The sequence below is a fragment of the Panthera onca genome, chromosome A1, assembly GCF_046562875.1.
Source record: "Panthera onca isolate mPanOnc1 chromosome A1, mPanOnc1 haplotype 2, whole genome shotgun sequence".
NCBI classification, from domain to species: domain Eukaryota; kingdom Metazoa; phylum Chordata; class Mammalia; order Carnivora; family Felidae; genus Panthera; species Panthera onca.
In genome coordinates this window covers 148,907,712-148,926,205 of record NC_138339.1, presented here as the reverse complement: position 1 = coordinate 148,926,205, position 18,494 = coordinate 148,907,712, and the positions used below count along the sequence as shown (strand labels likewise).

General features: G+C 43.6%; 2 protein-coding genes across 4 annotated transcripts in view; one reads left to right on the top strand and one right to left on the bottom strand.

Moving 5' to 3' along the window:
- Nucleotides 1-18,494, bottom strand: part of SQSTM1 (sequestosome 1) — a 217,658-nt gene that overhangs the window by 52,761 nt on the left and 146,403 nt on the right. The window lies entirely within an intron of this gene.
- The window catches only part of RNF130 (ring finger protein 130), a 135,627-nt gene that overhangs the window by 76,715 nt on the left and 40,418 nt on the right, over nucleotides 1-18,494 (top strand). For all 3 annotated transcript variants that reach the window (XM_060636419.2, XM_060636420.3, XM_060636418.3), the window contains exons 4-5: nucleotides 10,536-10,607; nucleotides 12,426-12,508. In XM_060636419.2, the coding sequence (XP_060492402.2) occupies nucleotides 10,536-10,607; nucleotides 12,426-12,508 (155 nt within the window). The remainder of the gene's footprint in view (nucleotides 1-10,535; nucleotides 10,608-12,425; nucleotides 12,509-18,494) is intronic.

Here is an 18,494-nt window from a genome sequence, read left to right as displayed (position 1 = left end):
ATCTTCTGTTCCTTATGTTAAATGATGTAACTTCTGTACTTGGGAGGAGAATGTCATACATGTTGGGGAGACATAGGTCCGGGTAGCTTTCCGCACTGAGCAGTTGGGGGGTCCGTCTTGTGCTGCACCTCTCTGTGGAGCCCCCTCCCCTCAGGACTTCCTGATCCATCTCCTCTAGTATCAGAAGCTTCTCTCTGTGTTACCCCCAGGTTCCTGCCCTGCTCAGTCCCAGGTCTGGTTTTCCTCAAGGAGGGCTCTTTCTTCTTGGGAGTTGTCGTTGGTGTTTCAGGTGCTCAGGGGAATGGGCTGCCCTGGATGATCTGATCTTACCTCTTAGTGCGTTCCCGTGTTATGTTTTGTTTGCTTCTCTGTAAACGGGGAGCCTGAGAAATCTCCCCATGTCCCTGGGTGTATCTCAGAGTTACTTGATGAGGCTTCTGTCTAGTGAGTAGTCTCTTTCAGGGGTATGGGGAGGTGTTTTATGGTGATTTCTGAGTTCCCTGGCTCTTAAGACTGTCAGAACCCTTTTTCTCTTCCCTTTATTGCCTCAGCACAGCTGCTGACTCTATATCCGGTTAGAATAATGCTACCGTTAGTGGTTTGACCCCACCTACTTATAGCTAACCCTTCCACCTGCTTTTGTTGAAAACAAAACTTCCACTCTTAAAGTTGGTCTGGGCCTTTTCCTGAGGAAACTTGGTAAGATTTAGAAGTGACCCTGCTCCCGCCACCTTGTGCCAGTTAAAGGCCACTCCAGTCAGGCTTTTCTTCCTGTCTTTCCACTGAGCAACTCTCGTCAAGGCCACTATGACCTCTGTTTGTTCTCTTCAGTAGTCTGTTCTTAGTGTTCGTTATGCTTGACGTCACACTTCATACACCCTAAACTGAATTCTTCCAATTTTGCTCTTCCTGCATCTTCCCCAGGTCCTTAAATGGTGGCTTTATTCTCTAAGCTGCACAGTCAAAATCATCTTCAAGAAGAATTAAGTTGGAAGTCTCATGTTTCTTGACTTAGTAACTTACTACAAAGCTACTGTAATCGAAACAGTGTGGTGTGGGCATAAAGACAGACCCAGACCAACAGAATAGCACAGAGAAATAAACCCTCATATATATGGTCAAATGATTTTCAACAAGGGTGCCAAGACCATTCAGTGGGGAAAGCACAGTCTTTTCCACAGATGGTTCTGGGGAAACCGGATATCCACATGCCAAAAAATGAAATTGGACACTTACCTTATACTATATCAAAAATTAACTCAAAATGAATCAGAGACCTCCACATAAGAGCTAACACTGCAACTTTTAGAACAAAACATAGGGGGAAGGCTTCAACATTGGATTTGGCAGTGGTTTCTTGGATATGACACCAATAGCACAAGTAATTTTTAAAAAAATAGGTAAGTTGGGCAACATCAAAATTAAAAACTTACGTGCATCAAAGGACACAATCAACATAATGTAAAGGCGACCCACAGAATGGGAGAAAATATTTGCAAATCCTATTATCTCTGAGTAGGGGTTAATCACCAGAATATATAAAGAACTCTTACAACTCAAGTAAACAACTCAATTTAAAAACAGGCAAAGGATGTAAAGAGACATTTCTCCAAAGATATACAGATGGCCATGGAAATTAGCACGTGGAAAGATGCTCCACATCACTGATCATTATGGAAATGAAAATCAAAACTACAATGAGATACCACCTCATATCCGTTATGATGGTTACTGTCAAAAAAACAGAAAACAAGAAAGACTCTTAACTATAGAGAACAAACTGATAATTTACCAGAGGGGTAGTGGCCAAGAGAATGGGTTAAGGAGTGGGGATTAAGGAGTGCACTTGTGATGAGCACTAAGGGTCATATGTAAGTATTGAGTCACTAAATTGTACACACAACTAATACTGCAGTTAGCAAATTTAAATAAAACAAAAACATGGAGCTCCTGGGTGGATCAGTCAGTTAAGCATCCAACTCTTGAACTCAGCTCAGGTCTTGATCTCAGGGTCATGAGTTCAAGCCCCATGTTGGGCTCCACACCCAGCATGGAGCCTGCTTTAAAAAAACAAACACACAAAAAACAGAAAATGTTGTGAGGATATGGAGAAAATCAAGCCCTTGTGCACTGTTGGTGGGAATATAAATGGTACAAGTACTATGGAAAGAAGTATGAAGTTCCTTAAAAAATTAAAAGTAGAATTACCCCATGACCCAGCATTCCACTTCTGGGTATCCCCCCCCCCCAAAAAAAAATGAAAGCAGGGTCTGTAAGAGGTATTTGTACACCCATATTTATAGCATCATTCTTCACAATAGCTGAAACATGGAAGCAACCCAAGTGTCCATTGACAGATGAATGGATAAGCAAATGTGGTATATGCATACAACAAAATATCATTAGCGTTAAAAAGGAAAATATGCTACAACATGGGTGAACCTGGAAGACATAAGGCTAAGTGAAACAAACCAGTCACAGAAAGACAAATACTGTATGGTTCCACTAATATGAGGTACTTAGAATAGGCAAAATTGTAAAGACAAAAAGTAGAATAGCAGCTCCCAGTGGCTGGGAGGGAGTGGTGAACATAGAGTTATTTCATGGTTGTAGAGTTTCAGATTCACAAGAGTTATGGGAATGGGTGGTGGTGGTGGCTGCACAACAGCATAAATGTATTTAGTACCACTGAGCTATACACTTAAAAGGTGCAAATTTTATGCCATATGTATATGTGTGTGTGTGTGTGTGTGTGTGTGTGTGTTTATTGAGAGAGTGTGAGCGGGAAAGTAGCAGAGAGAGGAGGGGAGAGAATCCCAAGCAGGCTCCACACTCAGCACAGAGCCTGACACAGGGCTTGAACTCACATACCATGACATCATGACCTGAACCAAAACCAACAGTCAGACACTTAACCAAGTGAGCCACCCAGGCACCCCTATGTTATATACATTTTAACTCAATTTTCAAAAAGAAAAGTATACTCGATCCAAAAGAAGACTGAAAAAAGGAATAAAGAATAGATGGGACAAAAGAAATACCAAGATGATGGACTTAATCATAACCATATCAATAATCACATTAAACGTATGTGGTCTAAACACCTCCATTAAAAGCAGAGATTAACAGATTGGATAAAAAGAAAAGTAGGACCTAACCATATGATGCCTACAAGTAACCTACTTCAAATATAAAAATACAAATAGGTCAAAAGAATGAAAAACACAGATCACAAATCAAGATAAAGTAGATTAGTATTTCAGAGCAAAGCTACTGCCAGGGATAAAAGTCACTTCTTAATCATAAATCAGTCGATTGGTAAGAAGACATGGCCCCCAAACACTGGTGCTCCTACTGAGAAAGCTTCAGAATAACATGGAGTGAAAACTAACAGGATGCTGCAGTGAGAAGTAGACAGACCTGCAGTTATAGTCCGAGATTTCAGCACCCCTCCCTCAGTAATTGAAGGAACAAGTGGATAGAAAATCAGTGAGCATATAAAAGATTTAAACATAACTAATTCAGCCTGGTTGACATTTAAAGAACAATCCATCCGACAAAAGCAAAATACACATTCTTTTGACGTGTACTCTAAGCCATAAAACAAGTCTCAATAGATTTAACAGGATTCGAGTCCAACAAAATACGCTCTCCGACCACTTGGAATTAAATGGAGACATCAATAACAGAAAAATCTTTGAAAAACTCAAATATTTAAAAACTAACTTTTAAATAACCCATGAGATAAAGATAAAAGGGAAATTCGAGAATCATTTGAACTGAATGAAAATGAAAACGCAGAATATCAGAATTTTGAAAGTTCCACTAAAGCTGTGCTTTATATTAGAAAAAACGAAAGTTCTGAAATTAATACTCTCAGCTGATGCCTTAAGAAACTGGGGGAGGGGCACCTGAGTGGCTGTCAGTTAAGCATCTTGGTTTCAGCTCAGATCATGATCTCACAGTTTAATCCCCACGTTGGGCTCTGCACTGGCAGCATGGGGCTTGCTTGGGATTCTCTGTCTCCTCTTCTCTCTGCCTCTCCCCAACTCATGCTGTCTCTGTCTCTCTCAAAATAAATAAACTTTTAAAAATTTAAAAAAAAACAACTGGGGGGAAAGGAGCAAATTAAATCCAAAGTAAGCAGAAGAAAGGAAGTAACAAAAGATCAGAGCAGCAGTCAGTGAATTAGAAAACAGAAAATAATGGCTCTAAGAGAAAATCAATAAAATTGATAAGCCTCTGGCCAAATTGATCAGGAGTAAAAGAAGGCACAAATTAGCAATATCAAAAATGAGAGCAGTGACATCACTACAGATTACAAGGATAACCAGTGAATGTTATGAATATTTCTATGGCAATAAATTTGACAACTTCTATGAAATGGACAAATTGCATGAAAGACACTAATGACCAGAGTACATGCGAGATAAAAAGATAAATAGCCCTGTGTCTATCAGGAAAGTGCACTTGTGCACTTACAACCTTTAAAAAAAGTGCGATTAAAACCTTAAAAAAAAAAATCTCCAGGCAGGTGGTTTCTGGTAAGTTCTGTCAAACATTTAAGGAAGAAATATATAAACTCTAGAAAATTGAAAAGGCAGGAATACCTCCATATTTTAAATATAGCCAGCATCTTCCTGATACCAAAACAAGATAAACACATTACAAAACAGAAAACTACAGACCAGAATCCCTCTTGAACAAAAATGTAAAAATTCTAAAGAAATTTTAGCAAATCATACCCAATAATGGGTAAACAGGATAATTCATCATGACCAGGTGGTATTGATCCCAAGAATGCAAGGCTGTTTTAACATTAAGAAATTAACCAATGTAATTTACCATTTTAACAAATAAACAAAAGAATAAGAAAAGAAAACCATATGTTTCAGTAGATGGAGGAAAATACATTTGCCAAAATCAAACATCTCTTCCCAGTTATAAAACTTTTTGCAAACGGGGCATTAAAGGTAACTTCTTAAACTGGTGAGGGCATCCAAAGAAAACTAGCAGCTATACCATCGTACTAAATGATGAAAGATCAAATGCTTTTTAAGATTAGGAACAATAGAAAGATTTGTGCTCTGATGACTTTTATTTCCACATTGTACCAGAAGTTCTAACCAGTACAGCAAGGAATAAAGAAAAGAAATAAAAGGTACCCGTATTAGAAATGAAAAGTAGGGGCACCTGGCTAGCTCAGTCGGTTAAGCATCCGACTTCGGCTCAGGTCGTGATCTCACAGTTCATGAGTTCAAGCCCCATGTTGGGCTCTGTGCTGACAGCTCAGACCCTGGAGCCTGCTTCAGATTCTGTCTCCCCCTCTCTCTTTCTGCCCTTCCCCTGCTCAATCTCTCTCTCTCTCAAAAATAAACATTAAAAAAATTAAAAATGAATAAGTAAAGCCGTCTTCATTCACAAAGGACATTAGTGTCTATGTAAAAAATTTGATAGAGTCTGTAAAAAGGTTTCTGGAACTAATAAATGGGTGTTAGCAAGGTTGAGAGATACAATATCAATATACAAAAATCAACTTTATTTCTCTACAAGCAGTAAATGAGAATTGAATTTTTTTAAGTACAATTTTCATTAGCATTAAACAAAATAGAATCAATAGGAAATTATTAGAGATCTGACAAAATATGTGCAAGACCTGTACAGGGAATACTATAAAATATTGCTGAGAGAAATTAAATAAGAACTAAGTAGGTCGAGAGAGATACATTGTTCAAGGGAAGACTCAATACTATTAAGATGTCACTTCTTTCCATATTGATCTGTGCATTCACAGTCAATCATAATTGACAAAGTGCAGTCAATCATCATGTAAATCCCAAATAACTTTTTTTATAGAAATTGACAAGCTTAACCTAAAATTCTTATGGGAGTGCCCTGGGTCAAGAACAACCAAAAGGGGGGCGCCTGGGTGGCGCAGTCGGTTAAGCGTCCGACTTCAGCCAGGTCACGATCTCACAGTCCGTGAGTTCGAGCCCCGCGTCAGGCTCTGGGCTGATGGCTCAGAGCCTGGAGCCTGTTTCCAATTCTGTGTCTCCCTCTCTCTCTGTCCCTCCCCCGTTCATGCTCTGTCTCTCTCTGTCCCAAAAAATAAAATAAACGTTGAAAAAAAAAAAATTTTTTTAAAAAAAAAAGAACAACCAAAAGGAAGTTGGAAAAGAAGTTGGAGGTGTAACTCCACGTGATTTCAAATTTGTTCTTACAAAGCACTACAAGAAATTAATGATTGTGATATTTATTTAATGATAGATACATGATACAAAATAGTGTTCAGACACAGTCCCACACATTTATGGGCAGGTGGTTTTTGCCAGATGTACAAAGGCAATTTTGTGGAGAAAGAGCAGCCCTTTCAACAATTGGTGCTGGAAGAACTGGGTAGCATATGCAAAAAAAAAAAAAACAAAAAAAACAAACCCACTATGATCAGTACCTCACACCATATACAGAATTAACTCAATATGGATCAGAGGCCTACATACAAAATCTAAAACAATAAAACTTGTAGAAAAGAAAATAAGGGAAAGTCTTATAACCTTGGCTTAGACAAAAATTGCTTAGATATGACACCAGAATATAGTCCACAAATGAAAAATTGATAAACTGACCATCAAAATTAAAGACTTATGCCACAGGAACAACTGTGTGGCTCAGTTAAGTGTCTGACTTCTCGGCTCAGGTTGTGATCTCACAGTTCATGAGTTCAAGCCCCACGTTGGGCTCTGTGCTGACAGCTCAGAGCCTAGAGCCTGTTTTGGATTCTGTGTCTCCCTCTCTTCCTGCCCCTCCCCTGCTCGCACTCTGTCTATCTCTCAAAAATAAATAAACGTTTTTTAAAAAATGAAACTTATGCCACAGAGTGACAGAAGATATATACAAAAGGAATTGTGTTTAGAATATGCAAAATACTCTCTCAAGTCAATAAGAGAGCAACTCAGTAGAAAAATGGGCAAAAGATTCAGACGCTTCACCAGAGAAGATATGCACATGGCAAGAGGTACCTGAAAAGATACTCTCTGCCATTAGTCTTAGGGAAATGCAAATTTAAATTTTTTTTTTAACGTTTATTTATTTTTGAGACAGAGACAGAGCACGAACAGGGGAGGGTCAGAGAGAGGGAGACACAGAATCCGAAACAGGCTCCAGGCTCTGAGCTGTCAGCACAGAGCCCGACGCGGGGCTCGAACTCACGGACCGAGAGATCATGACCTGAGCCGAAGTCGGCTGCTTAACTGACTGAGCCACCCAGGCGCCCCGGGAAATGCAAATTTAAACCACATTGAGATAACCACTACACACCTCTTAGAGTGATCACAATCAAATGCAAAAGACTGGCCATACCAAGTGTTGGTGAGGATGTGGAGGAACCGGGATTTTCATACACAACTTATGGAAACATAAAATGGTCCACTCACATTGGAAAACACTTTGGCAGCCTCTTGAAAAGCCAAACACACCCACCATACTAGCTGGTCTTCCCTCCTTTGTATTTACCCCAGAGAAAAGAAAGCACAGGTCTTTACAAAGATTTGTACAAGTAAATAAAGTGGTTTTCAGCTTTGTTCATTGAAGCCAAAAGCTGGGAAACAATACAAATTTCCATCAACAGGTAAAAAAAATAAATACATGGTGGTATAATCTGTGTAGTGGGATACTTCATTGCCTAAGAAAGCAATGAACTATTGATGCATGCAACAATATGCATTAATTTGTTATTTATTTTTGAGAGTGCGTGCACTTGCAAACAAGTCGGGGAGGGGCTGAGAGGGTGGTGGAGAGAGAATCCCAAGCCGGCTCTGCACTATCAACATGGAGCCCACTGTGGGGCTTGCACTCACAAACTGTGAGATCATAACCTGAGCCAAAACGAAGAGTCGGATGCTTAAATGACTGAGCCACCCTGGTGCCTCAACATCACGGCTTAGTCTTAAGATAATTATGCCTAGTAAAAGAAACTTCGTGCAGAATAGTACATGCTATAATACTGTATTGTGTTTGTGTAAAACTCTGAAAAAAGCAAAAAGTGGATGGGTGGAATGGTGGCAGGAAGAAGGGATTAGGAAGAGGCACAAAGAAATTGGGGGATGAGGGATGCTGTCTTGACGGTAGTGATGCTTTCAAGGGCCATGTCAAAACCTCAAATTGTACACTTTAAACATGCAGTTTAGGGCGCCTGAGTGGCTTGGTTAAGCGTCTGACATTGGCTCAGGTCATGATCTCTCAGTTCGTGGGTTTGAGCCCCGCGTCGGGTTCTGTGCTGACAGCTCAGAGCCTAGAGCTTGCTTCAGATTGTGTCTCCCTCTCTCTCTGACCCTCCCCAGCTCGCACTCTCTGTGTCTTTCAAAAATTAATAAACATTAAACATGCAGTTTAAGTCAGTTCTGTTTCCATAAGGCTAAAGATACATACATGATACAGATTAGGAAAGACTTGAGGGGAACAGCAACCAGATGCAATGTTTGGACTTTGTATTCCGAGTCAGACAAGCCAACTATATAAAGACATCCTGGAAACAACTGGGGATATTGTAGTAAGGTCTGAGTATTTGATAATGTTGATTAATTAGTGTTAATTTTGTTAGGTAAGACAGTGGCACCAAACGAAAGTCCTGTCAGACAGAGTGAAGATGTTGTGGGGGAAATGGTACCATGCTTGTGATAGGCTTTGAAGTCCCCTAGCACAGTAAAGAGGAGGGGACAGATGAAAAATATAGGTAAAATATTGATCATTGAAGCTACATGTAGATACATAATACATATGGTTCATTGAATTCTTTTGTGTGTTTTTTTAAATCTCCCTAAATTTTTTATGTTTCTAATATTTTTTTTGTAATCCTCCGTATATAAAATCAGGGTCCTCTCTTCTAGCCCCCACCAACCTCCTTCAGCCTCAGCATCTGCCTCTTCCCACAGTTCAGGATTTGCTTGTGTGTACTGGCCACCTATCCCCGTGTACCTGTCTGTACTTCCTATCCCCAGGTGATTATTGGTAGGGCCCTCTGACTCTCAAAACATTCTCATTTGCACAATAAAATATATGCTCCTCCTAGTCATAGCAAATGATAATTTCCTTCACCTTCCTGTATTTCACACCTCTTTATCTTTATTAGATCATTCCTTTGTCTAGGAGTACCCCCTCCTACCCCTGTGCTTTTTCTTATCAAATTCCTTCCCATGAGTGTTCCAAGTCTCAGCTCAGGCATCCTGTCCTCAAGCCCTTCCCTGACCTGCCTCCCCTGCCCTGTCCCACCCACCTGCGTTAGGCTGCCCCCCCCCCACCCCCCTTTGTGCTGCCTCCCTACTCGGGCATGCCCTGCTGTACAACATTCAGTTAAAATGTGTTGACTGGTCTGTTCCTCAGTTTGGTTAACTTTTCAAGATTAGGAGTGCACGGTCTTCCCACCTGTAGGTCTTGGTATCTAGCAGGGCTAGCAGCGTCTGGCAAAATGTTGGATAAATCCAGCCTTTGAGATTCCGTAACTTAACCTGTTCAGACAACCCAACCCTGGAAAGATAAACACACCTTCCTAAGATCATGGAACATTGTAGTAGCAGAGACAGAAGGAGAGCCCGTGACCACCTCTCTTCCACCATGCCTGACAACGTGATAAGCATTTTCGGGCGCATCAGAGGTTCCTTTTACTAAGACAGCTTATGTATACATCTAATTGTCCTTGAAGCTGAATAGGAAAGCTGTTAGAACAGTAGTAGTGCTCTGACCTGTACAAGAAGTAGATTTCAATAATGCTGTAATATTGCAAAGGTTTATTAAATATAGAATACAGTAGTGAGTAGGACACCTGGTTTTTTTCATTATTACACACTTTTTTCATTATTCAACCAGAATAATTCATTAATTCAATTCAGGATGCTGAATCTGTGAGGAAAATGCCAGTTTTTTACATTTTTTTAACTGCTTTTTTAGAATCCATTTCCTATGATATGACATGGAGAATGTTGTAAGATAACAGGGACTGTATATTTAATTATTTTAAAATCAAGAACGTAATCCAGAGGGGCGCCTGAGTGGCTCAGTTGGTTGAGTGTCCAACTTCGGCTCAGGTCAGTCTCGCGGTTCATGAGTTCAAGCCCCACATCAGGTTCCATGCTGACAGTGCAGAGCCTGCTTCAGATCCTCTGTCCCTCTCTCTCTCTGCCCTTGCCCCACTTGCACACTCTGAAAAATATATGTATTTTTTTTAACATTTATTCATTTTTGAGAGACAGTACAGGCAGGAGAGGGACTGGGGTGGGGCAGGGGGCTGGTGGGCGGGGGAGCGGGGAAGACAGAATCTGAAGCAGGCTCCAGTCTCTGAGCTGTTAGCACAGAGCCTGACGCAGGGTTTGAACCCACAAATTGTGAGATCATGACCTGAACTAAGTCGGAAGCTTAACTGACTGAACCACCCCGGTGCCCCAGACACTCAAAATAAATAAAATCTTAAAAAAAAAAAAACAAAAAACACCTTATCCAGAGATCTTGCATTTAAAGTCTGTTTCTCTTTGTAATTTTCATAGCGTCGTCTTGGAGATGCCGCTAAGAAAGCCATCAGCAAATTGACAACAAGAACAGTAAAAAAGGGTGACAAGGTATAGTAGTGAAATAACCTTAATACTGTAAAAATAATAAAGTAGTTTTGCTTTCGATTGGTGGGAGAGAATACATCCTAATCATCTGTGTCTCGTTTGTTAGGTGATTCCTTTTCTCCAGGTAAACCCCTGCTTTATTTTAAACTAACCTCCCCTTGAATTCTTACACTTAGCATGCCTCCTTTGAAGGCCCTTCATGCTGTTTTCGACTTTCCTGGACTTTTCAGTGCTCCTGCCATTATCAGCTTCCTTGGTCTACTTACAGTTAGTTACCCCAGCTGTGGTGTTCCACGGAGCTTTCTCCGGCCGCAACCAGGGATACTTTCAGGAAGAATGCTAATTAATGGGTCCGTCGGTACACTCAGTGGCCAAGAATAAACATTCTCCTCCCTATGCTTCCTGAAACCTGGCCGCACCTCCTTTGCTTAGCCCTTCACCAGTTAAACAGAGAGCTGGAGGCCCACATCTCGAAGGAGTGTCATTCGCAAGGTGCTTTCTGTATGGCAGGCTAGACTGGTGGAAGGAAGACCACAGTGTGTCAGGTTTGAGCCCTCGGCTTGGGGACTGAATGAGAAAAGCAGTGACTGAGGCTGTGGCTGAGAGCCGCTGACCACAATTCCCCAGTCAGGTCTCCAGTTCCGTGGAGCCTGCTTCTGCTCTATAAGGACAAAGTAGCAACTTGGTGTTAGACCCTACATCCAATGTACTCAGTTATCTAAAATGAAAAAGTTGCATCTCTAAAGGCATAAATCCCAAACTGTTTTCTGCCCTACCCCCTGGCACATTTTAACAAACAGCTCTGGGAGGATAATTTCAGATGAGTTTCCATCCTCCTTAGTTTCACTACTTTCTGGACCTCACTCATTTTTATTCCCACCACCTTGACATCACCATATCCAGTTTTTCATTGCAGAAAATAACAGCAGCATCAAAACAGCTGCCCTCCAACCCCAGAGGAGTGGTCACCCCTATGAATGCTTTCTTGGCCCAGCAGCCACATTAATCTAAAATTCCCTGGAGCTGGTGTAGCCTGTCCATCCCTACTGTGTCCTTCAGGCTAACACAAAACAATCTTTCCTTATTCAGAACAACACCTCTTCCTAGTTTGTACCTCCTAGACCTACCAAGTGTTGTCCCACTGAGTTTCAGTCCAAGTGGCCACAACACAGCAAACAGTCTCACCCTTCCTGGCTTGGGCTCCTGGAAATGCTAACTCAGGGGAATCCATTTTCCAGCACAGATGAGGAAGGAAGCCAGTTAACCTCATGACCAGACACCTGGCTGACTCTTCCTGACCCTTGATAAAGACCCAGTAATGAGTTGGGCCATGACCATGCTCTACCCCAAATCTGTGACCAGCTCCCGTCCTTGGGGCTTTGTCTTTTGGGGGCTCACTGTCCTTTCTGCCTGTACTTAGACATGTGGTCACACGACCCTTCTGATGAAGATGCACATTGTGGAAGGTGTGCAGTGACCTGGACCAGAACAGTGCTGCAGCAGTGGGAGGAGGGGGGGTGAGAGGATGGTCCAAGGTAATAGTGGATTTGAATCTTGTTTTTTTGACTTCTGAGACACTTCACAAACAGAAGTAGTATTAACTGTTACAACATAGTTTAAAAACAAAGTAGAGTGGTTTAGATGCAATTTGGGTCAATACAGGTAAGCAAATGAAAACACATTAAAATTGTTCATAACTTTTCATAATCACTTGCTTACCATAGTTGCCACAGGAGAGTTCTTAGCGGGATTGTATCTCCTCTATTTAGGTGTATCTTTAGTTTTAGCATGTGACTTTTGTGCCTGTGCTTTTCATTGCAGGAAACAGACCCAGACTTTGATCACTGCGCAGTCTGCATTGAGAGCTATAAGCAGAATGATGTTGTCCGGATTCTCCCCTGCAAGTATGTCAGGTTTCTTGGCTTAAAAAGGACTAATCCTAACATGGTTTGCATGTGTCCCTTTCAGAGTGGTTATCCTACTGGCTTTTGAGAGCCACCTTACCCATGGCTCTTGTGGCCGGCAGCAGGCCGTGCTGCCTCAGCACAGACTGCACGGACTTCTCTGCCTTGAGAAACACAAGGGGAAAAAACATCTGGACACATCAAAGCCTAAGAGCATTAAGGTCAAGAATTTTTAAAGTATGTTTTTAAGTCTATTTGTTTATTTTGAGAGAGACAGAGACAGTGCAAGTCGGGGAGGAGCAGAGAGGGTGAGAGAGAGAATCCCAAGCAGGCTCCACGCTGCCAGCACAGAGCCTAACACGGGACTCAAACGCACAAAACTGAGATCATGATGTAAGCTGAAACAAAGAGCCAGACCCTTAACCCACTGAGCACCCAGGTGCCCCAAGGTCAAGAATTTTTAACTCTGTGACTTTTATGGGTTTCAAAACCAGCCACTAGTTCCTCTCCCTATTAAATGTGAGCACATCACTAGGCCCTCCGATGAAGGCTCAGTGATGCTCACTTGGCGGTGGAAACCAGAACTCTGGGGCTTGGACGGATGCTTCCCCCAAGCAGTGGGGGACTGCTGGGTGCTGTGTGCCTGCTCCAGGCCACTCTGCTCTGTGCTCTCAGAATTTGCTGTCCTGGGAGAGGGTCAGTGCTTTTCTCCCCATCATACAGTGAAGGACAGTGACACTCCTAGTGGATGCCAAGGCCACACAATCCAGAAATGGCAGAGTCCAAGTAAAGGTCAGCCTTGAATGTTGGCACTCCACACCTGGGGCCACATACCTCCCTCCAGAAAGAGGGTCTTCACCTGTATTGTGGCACTAAAAAGAGCAGATGTTCTTTGGAAGCATGTTGATTTTTGCCACGGCGCCATCTCAAGCTAGGGATTGTGAAACAGTAAGATGCACAATTCTGAGTGTTGATTGGAAAAATATGAAATCGCTGAAAATCGAGGACTTTTCCTCTTCCTTCTCCCTTCTCTTAAAACACACGCTACTTGACCCTGACCTTCTAATAACACGGAACATGGGAGCAAATAGGATAAATGTCAGTATTTGTCTCCATGAGGCTATTTTGAACCCAGAAAGATCTCTGGGTTTATTTTTTTTTTTTTAATCCTAAACTCAAGAATAATTCCATATGCTGAAACAGAAAACCAGAGTCTGGAAGTCAGGTCAGTCTAGTTTACATACAAAGGATAATCTACAAAACTGTCCTATAGAAAACTAAATTTTGTAATTGTATAATTAGATTTCCTTCACCTGTCATCGTTGGTCACGTGAGGCTGAAGGAAAGACCCATCCAAGTACAAACCAGGAAAAAGATTAGTAGGTACATTCTAAAACATTATCATCTCTCAGCTGCTTTTTAAAAATGTTTTTACATGCACAGATTTCTTCTGACACTAGAATCACCAGGAAGAAGCCAAATTCCATCTTCATATTTCAGGCCAGGGTCCCTCCTCCAGAGGAACCATCTGGACGTAAGCACAAAAGGCCTCTAAAGCCATTCATGGTTATTACTGATGAGAGGGTGTCTTCCTCAGGGGAGCCTTGGCCAAAGATGGATTACGCCAGAAACTTGCTCCCCATGCCCCCCGCCCCCTTAAGCATTGGCTTTTCCAGCATTTTGTTCTTAGTCCTCCTTTTTCTTAACTTCATTCAGTGCTTTCCAGACCTGACTCTGTGTTGGAATCAGTGGGGAACATTTAGAAACACCATGGAGCCCAGGCGTGTGGTTTTGAATAGGTGCCTGAGCAATGCTGAAACTGCATGCCCTCCATCAGAGTCTAGAGCTCGGCCTGCTCTTAGCCATCCCTGTGGCTGCTCCTGCCACCAGAGAACTGGTTCTCACCCTTTGTCTCCATGGTCTGCTTTTGAGTATTACAATTTTGGCAACCGTTAGCAATACTTCCTTGTACACGTAGTTAGGGCACTGCTCCCTCAGTCGGTTGTCTTCCATGCTGGGTCCTTGTCTGGACTAGACATGCCCACTGCCTGTATATCAGAGCTCCCCTTTTGCCTTGGAGCAGGTTGGTGTCTGTACCGCTTACTTCTTAAGCCTCAACAAGTTGTAACTTTCTCTAAGCTGTGTCACACAACATGCTTGGCAGAACCATTCACCTTACCAAAACGGTAAAACAACAGCATAATTCTCATGTACAGTAAAAATCAACTTTGCACATTGAGCAACGTTTTGTGGGACCAGAATTGACAACTTTTCACCTGGAGCCAGGTTTCCGAGCCTTGGCACTGTTGACATTTGGGGCCGGTGTGGAGGGGCGGTGGAGGCTGCCCTGTGCATTGTGGGATATTTAGCAGGATCCCAGGCTCCACCCACTAGATGCCGGTAGCACCCCACACACAGTTGTGACAACCACAGATGTCAGCAGTTGAGAACCACAGACCTTACAGGATGACCTCGCTCACATACCCATCTTCACTTCAAATCTTGTCTAAGCCTCTGGTTTCCGTTGGGCTCCTCTAGAGTACTTTCAAATTGCTTCTGGCCTGTGCCCCTGCATACTCTGTTCCCTCAGCCTGGGACACCCTGCCCTTCCTCTCTCACCTGTAGGTCTTTGAGACTGAGCATCTCCCTTGAGCTTTCGTTGCCAAGTGGCACTAGTACCTCCCTGCCTCCTGTGGGACTCCAGGCAGACCCCCAACTGGGCCCAGGGTGCTGCCTAGAGCCCTTCCCTTTCCCGGTCAGCTCTTGTCATTCCTCACAGCCACACTTCTAAGTGTGTTCTGTCTCCTTTAAACACCTCAGCTCATCCCTTTGTTCCTCACTCTTGCAGGAGAGCTTCCTCATCACCTCCACGGAAGAAATAATGGTTGTTAGATACTGAAATTCTCAGCTGCCTGACAGCAAGCTTTCAGGTGCACCTGCCTCCCAGCCACGCCTGCAGCGTCCCCTCCTGTCTGGGTGGAGGAGGACCCCCTTTGTTCCGATGTGTCCCTTCCCTTCCTCAGGGACCTTGCTCTGTAGACTGTCTGCTCCTGCCAGGTTTTGTTCTTTCTATCCCTGGCATCTCGACGTAAGCAAGCACTTCCTGCAGCAGTTTCTTAATCTGTCTCCAAATACTGCCCTGCGGCCCCTCCCCTCACCCCCAGACTTAGAGAAGGATCTGTGCTCACTGTAACCTTCTTCACCTGAGTAAGGGAAGAAGAAAACCTAGGTGCCTTTGTTTCTATCCATCCTTGATTTTTAACCAGCCTGTCTGCAGACTGAACTTTCTGTCTATCAATAGCAGTGCCCTCATGGATTGCTGGCTTTTTGGTGCATGACCTTTACTTTTCGTCCTCTGTCAACGTTCATTTACTGCGAACAGATGGTGGTTGGCATTGCTCTGGGGCCTCCTGCTTGTGTCAGTTGATTACGGCTGATCATCTAGGATGTTCGCCAGCATGCCCTAGAGACTACCGCCTTATTTAGACCTCTGATTTAAAGGTCAGCCACAAAATTCTTTACTGGTTAAAAATACTTTTCAGAAGTGGAGTGCCGCAGCTTGGATAAACATGTGTCGGAGATGCCACTTTGGGTGCTAAGAGGGGTGCATCACTGTGGTGCCCCACCTCGAAGGAGCGCCTATTTGCATAGCATCTGCTGCCAGGCCCAGCGAGGGGGGAGACTTCTCATCTCTGACCTTTAGTAATCCCAGGTCCTTTTATATTTGTCAGGTTCTTGCATGGCACCAGGAGGCTGCAGAGCTGTGCAGACAACTCCCCTTTAGTGTGCACTCCTCACCCCACCCCCAGCCATCGTTCTACTCTCTCTAGTTTGTGTTGGTTCGGGAAGGAGGAAAGGGGGCGGACACCGTATGCAGTGCAGTTCTGCTGGTTTTGTTCCTTTCGTGTTCCATAAATTCTGCATTCTGTACCCCAAGGTATTTCTTCTAAGAATAAAGAACTGTTCTGTTGAAGTTGTGATCTGCTTGTCCTTCCCATGGTTCCCTGTTCCTCAGCCCATTACCTGCCTTCCATCCCTGTCCCTATCCACCTCTCTGTCCTGAATGCTTCTGTGTGTGTATACTTTGACTACTCGAGTCTCTCAAAGGGCTTCTCAAAGTCTGGCTAGCCCCAGCTGCCGCCCGGTGAGACGTCTGTGGTACACGTGCAAGCTAGTCCGAGGTCACGGGTGCTGGGCGTGCCAGCACCTGAGGCCCACTCACTCATTCTGTCATGTGAAACGTTACCATTAACTTTGCCTGAGTGTATGTTTAATAGTACCTTTCCTTTGCATGCCATTGGTGCTTTTCTAAGTATTCCACAATAGTTTGTTGCATACTGCTCCAAACAGCCTCACAAGGTAGAGCATGCCTTCCTTCCCTGCCCCCCTCCCTACTCCACCTCTGTGGCTTGCTGGCCACACAGCGGAGTCAGGAAGGCTCCACACACTGTAGCAGCAGAACTGTGTCTGGGAGGAAGGGGGAGGCCACCAGGCTGAGCTTGGTGCAGCAGTGAAGCAAGAGGGTAAGGACATGGGTGATGAGGGAAAGAAGGAGCACAGGTCAGTTACTCACTGAGATTCCAGCAGCAACCCCAAGGGGGCTGGGGTCAGGGGGCCCCAGGGGAACAGGAAAGCTGCCCGGCTGTGTTCAGATGAGAGGGAAATGCTGAGGGAACCAGGCTGGCCATCTCCCCATCTCGCTCCAGGGGAGGTACAGGAACTCAGCTGTTGGGAAATCTGTCAAAGGAGGGAGGGGGCAGGTGGCGGACTGTGGTGGGGGTCAAGAGTAGGAGAGCCATGGGTTAGACACATAGTCAAAAGGAAAAGTTTTTTTGTTTGTTTTAAGAAAAAAAATTTTTTTTTCGGATTTTGAGTTAGCTAGGAAAGGGAGACATTCTCAGTTTGTCCCTGAAGACCCAGTTAGTCTTTGTTGTCCATTACAGTACCCAAGGGAGGCTGGAGAGACACTTTCTTTTGCATCAACAAACCTATAAGGTCCAACATAAGAAAAAAAATGCATAATAAAATGCATTTATAACTAAAGGAACAGATAAGCAGAGAATGCTCAGCTCATGGAGCCTTAAAAATTAAATATGGGATTATAACATTTTATTCTTACTGAACAACCAGTAATAAAAAAGAAAGGCAGTAGGTTAAGAAAACCGGAAAGAAGGGGGGTGACAGTAGGTTAAGAAAAAGGTGACAGGGAGGTGACAGGGAAGAGGGAGAGCAAACCACCATTTACCCCCAGGCCTCTGCTGCTTGCTGAAACCAAGGTCCCCACAAACAGCTGGCTAAAGTCAGCGCCCTGCCCCCACAGAGGTCACACAACCTCAGCTCTCCTGTCACCTGCCAACTGCCCAAAGTCCATCACAGAACTGGCCTCAAGCACCTCTCCCAGCCACCCACCTCTACCCAATGCTAACCAAACCCTCAGAGGTCTGTAGGCCAGGGGTTAGGCAGATGCACCCTTGTAAGGGGGAGGATCTGTCACTTAGCCAACCTGAAGGGATCTGAATCCCCAGAAAGATTAGAACCCTTGTTCTAGTCTCTGCCAGACTATAGCAAACACCAGCTCTTAAAACACCCGCCCAGGGGGGGCCCTGTGGGTGGGAGCACTCTTGGAGCATTCTCATATGAGAATAAAAGGAACAAGAAGCAGACATGACAAGGCCTTGTGTGTTGTAAATGAATTTCAAGCTCCCCTATGGTTTGGTGACTTTAACCCCTTAAGTAGAAACCTGCAGGTTTAAATAAAAGCCTCCAGGGATGATGAGGTTCTAGTTCATTGCTTTATCTACAGGCTTCCCACGAGATGGATAAATTCAGACTTCATGATCATTATTCTTACCCAAAGTAATTGAGTGCATGGTCACCAAGTGGCAGCAGGTGGGCACACACGTGTTGTTCATATTGAAGCTGTAGATACGAATGTTTCTTCCAAATCCCAGTTAGAGCAGTGAGTTCTTTAGACCTCTTTTTTTTT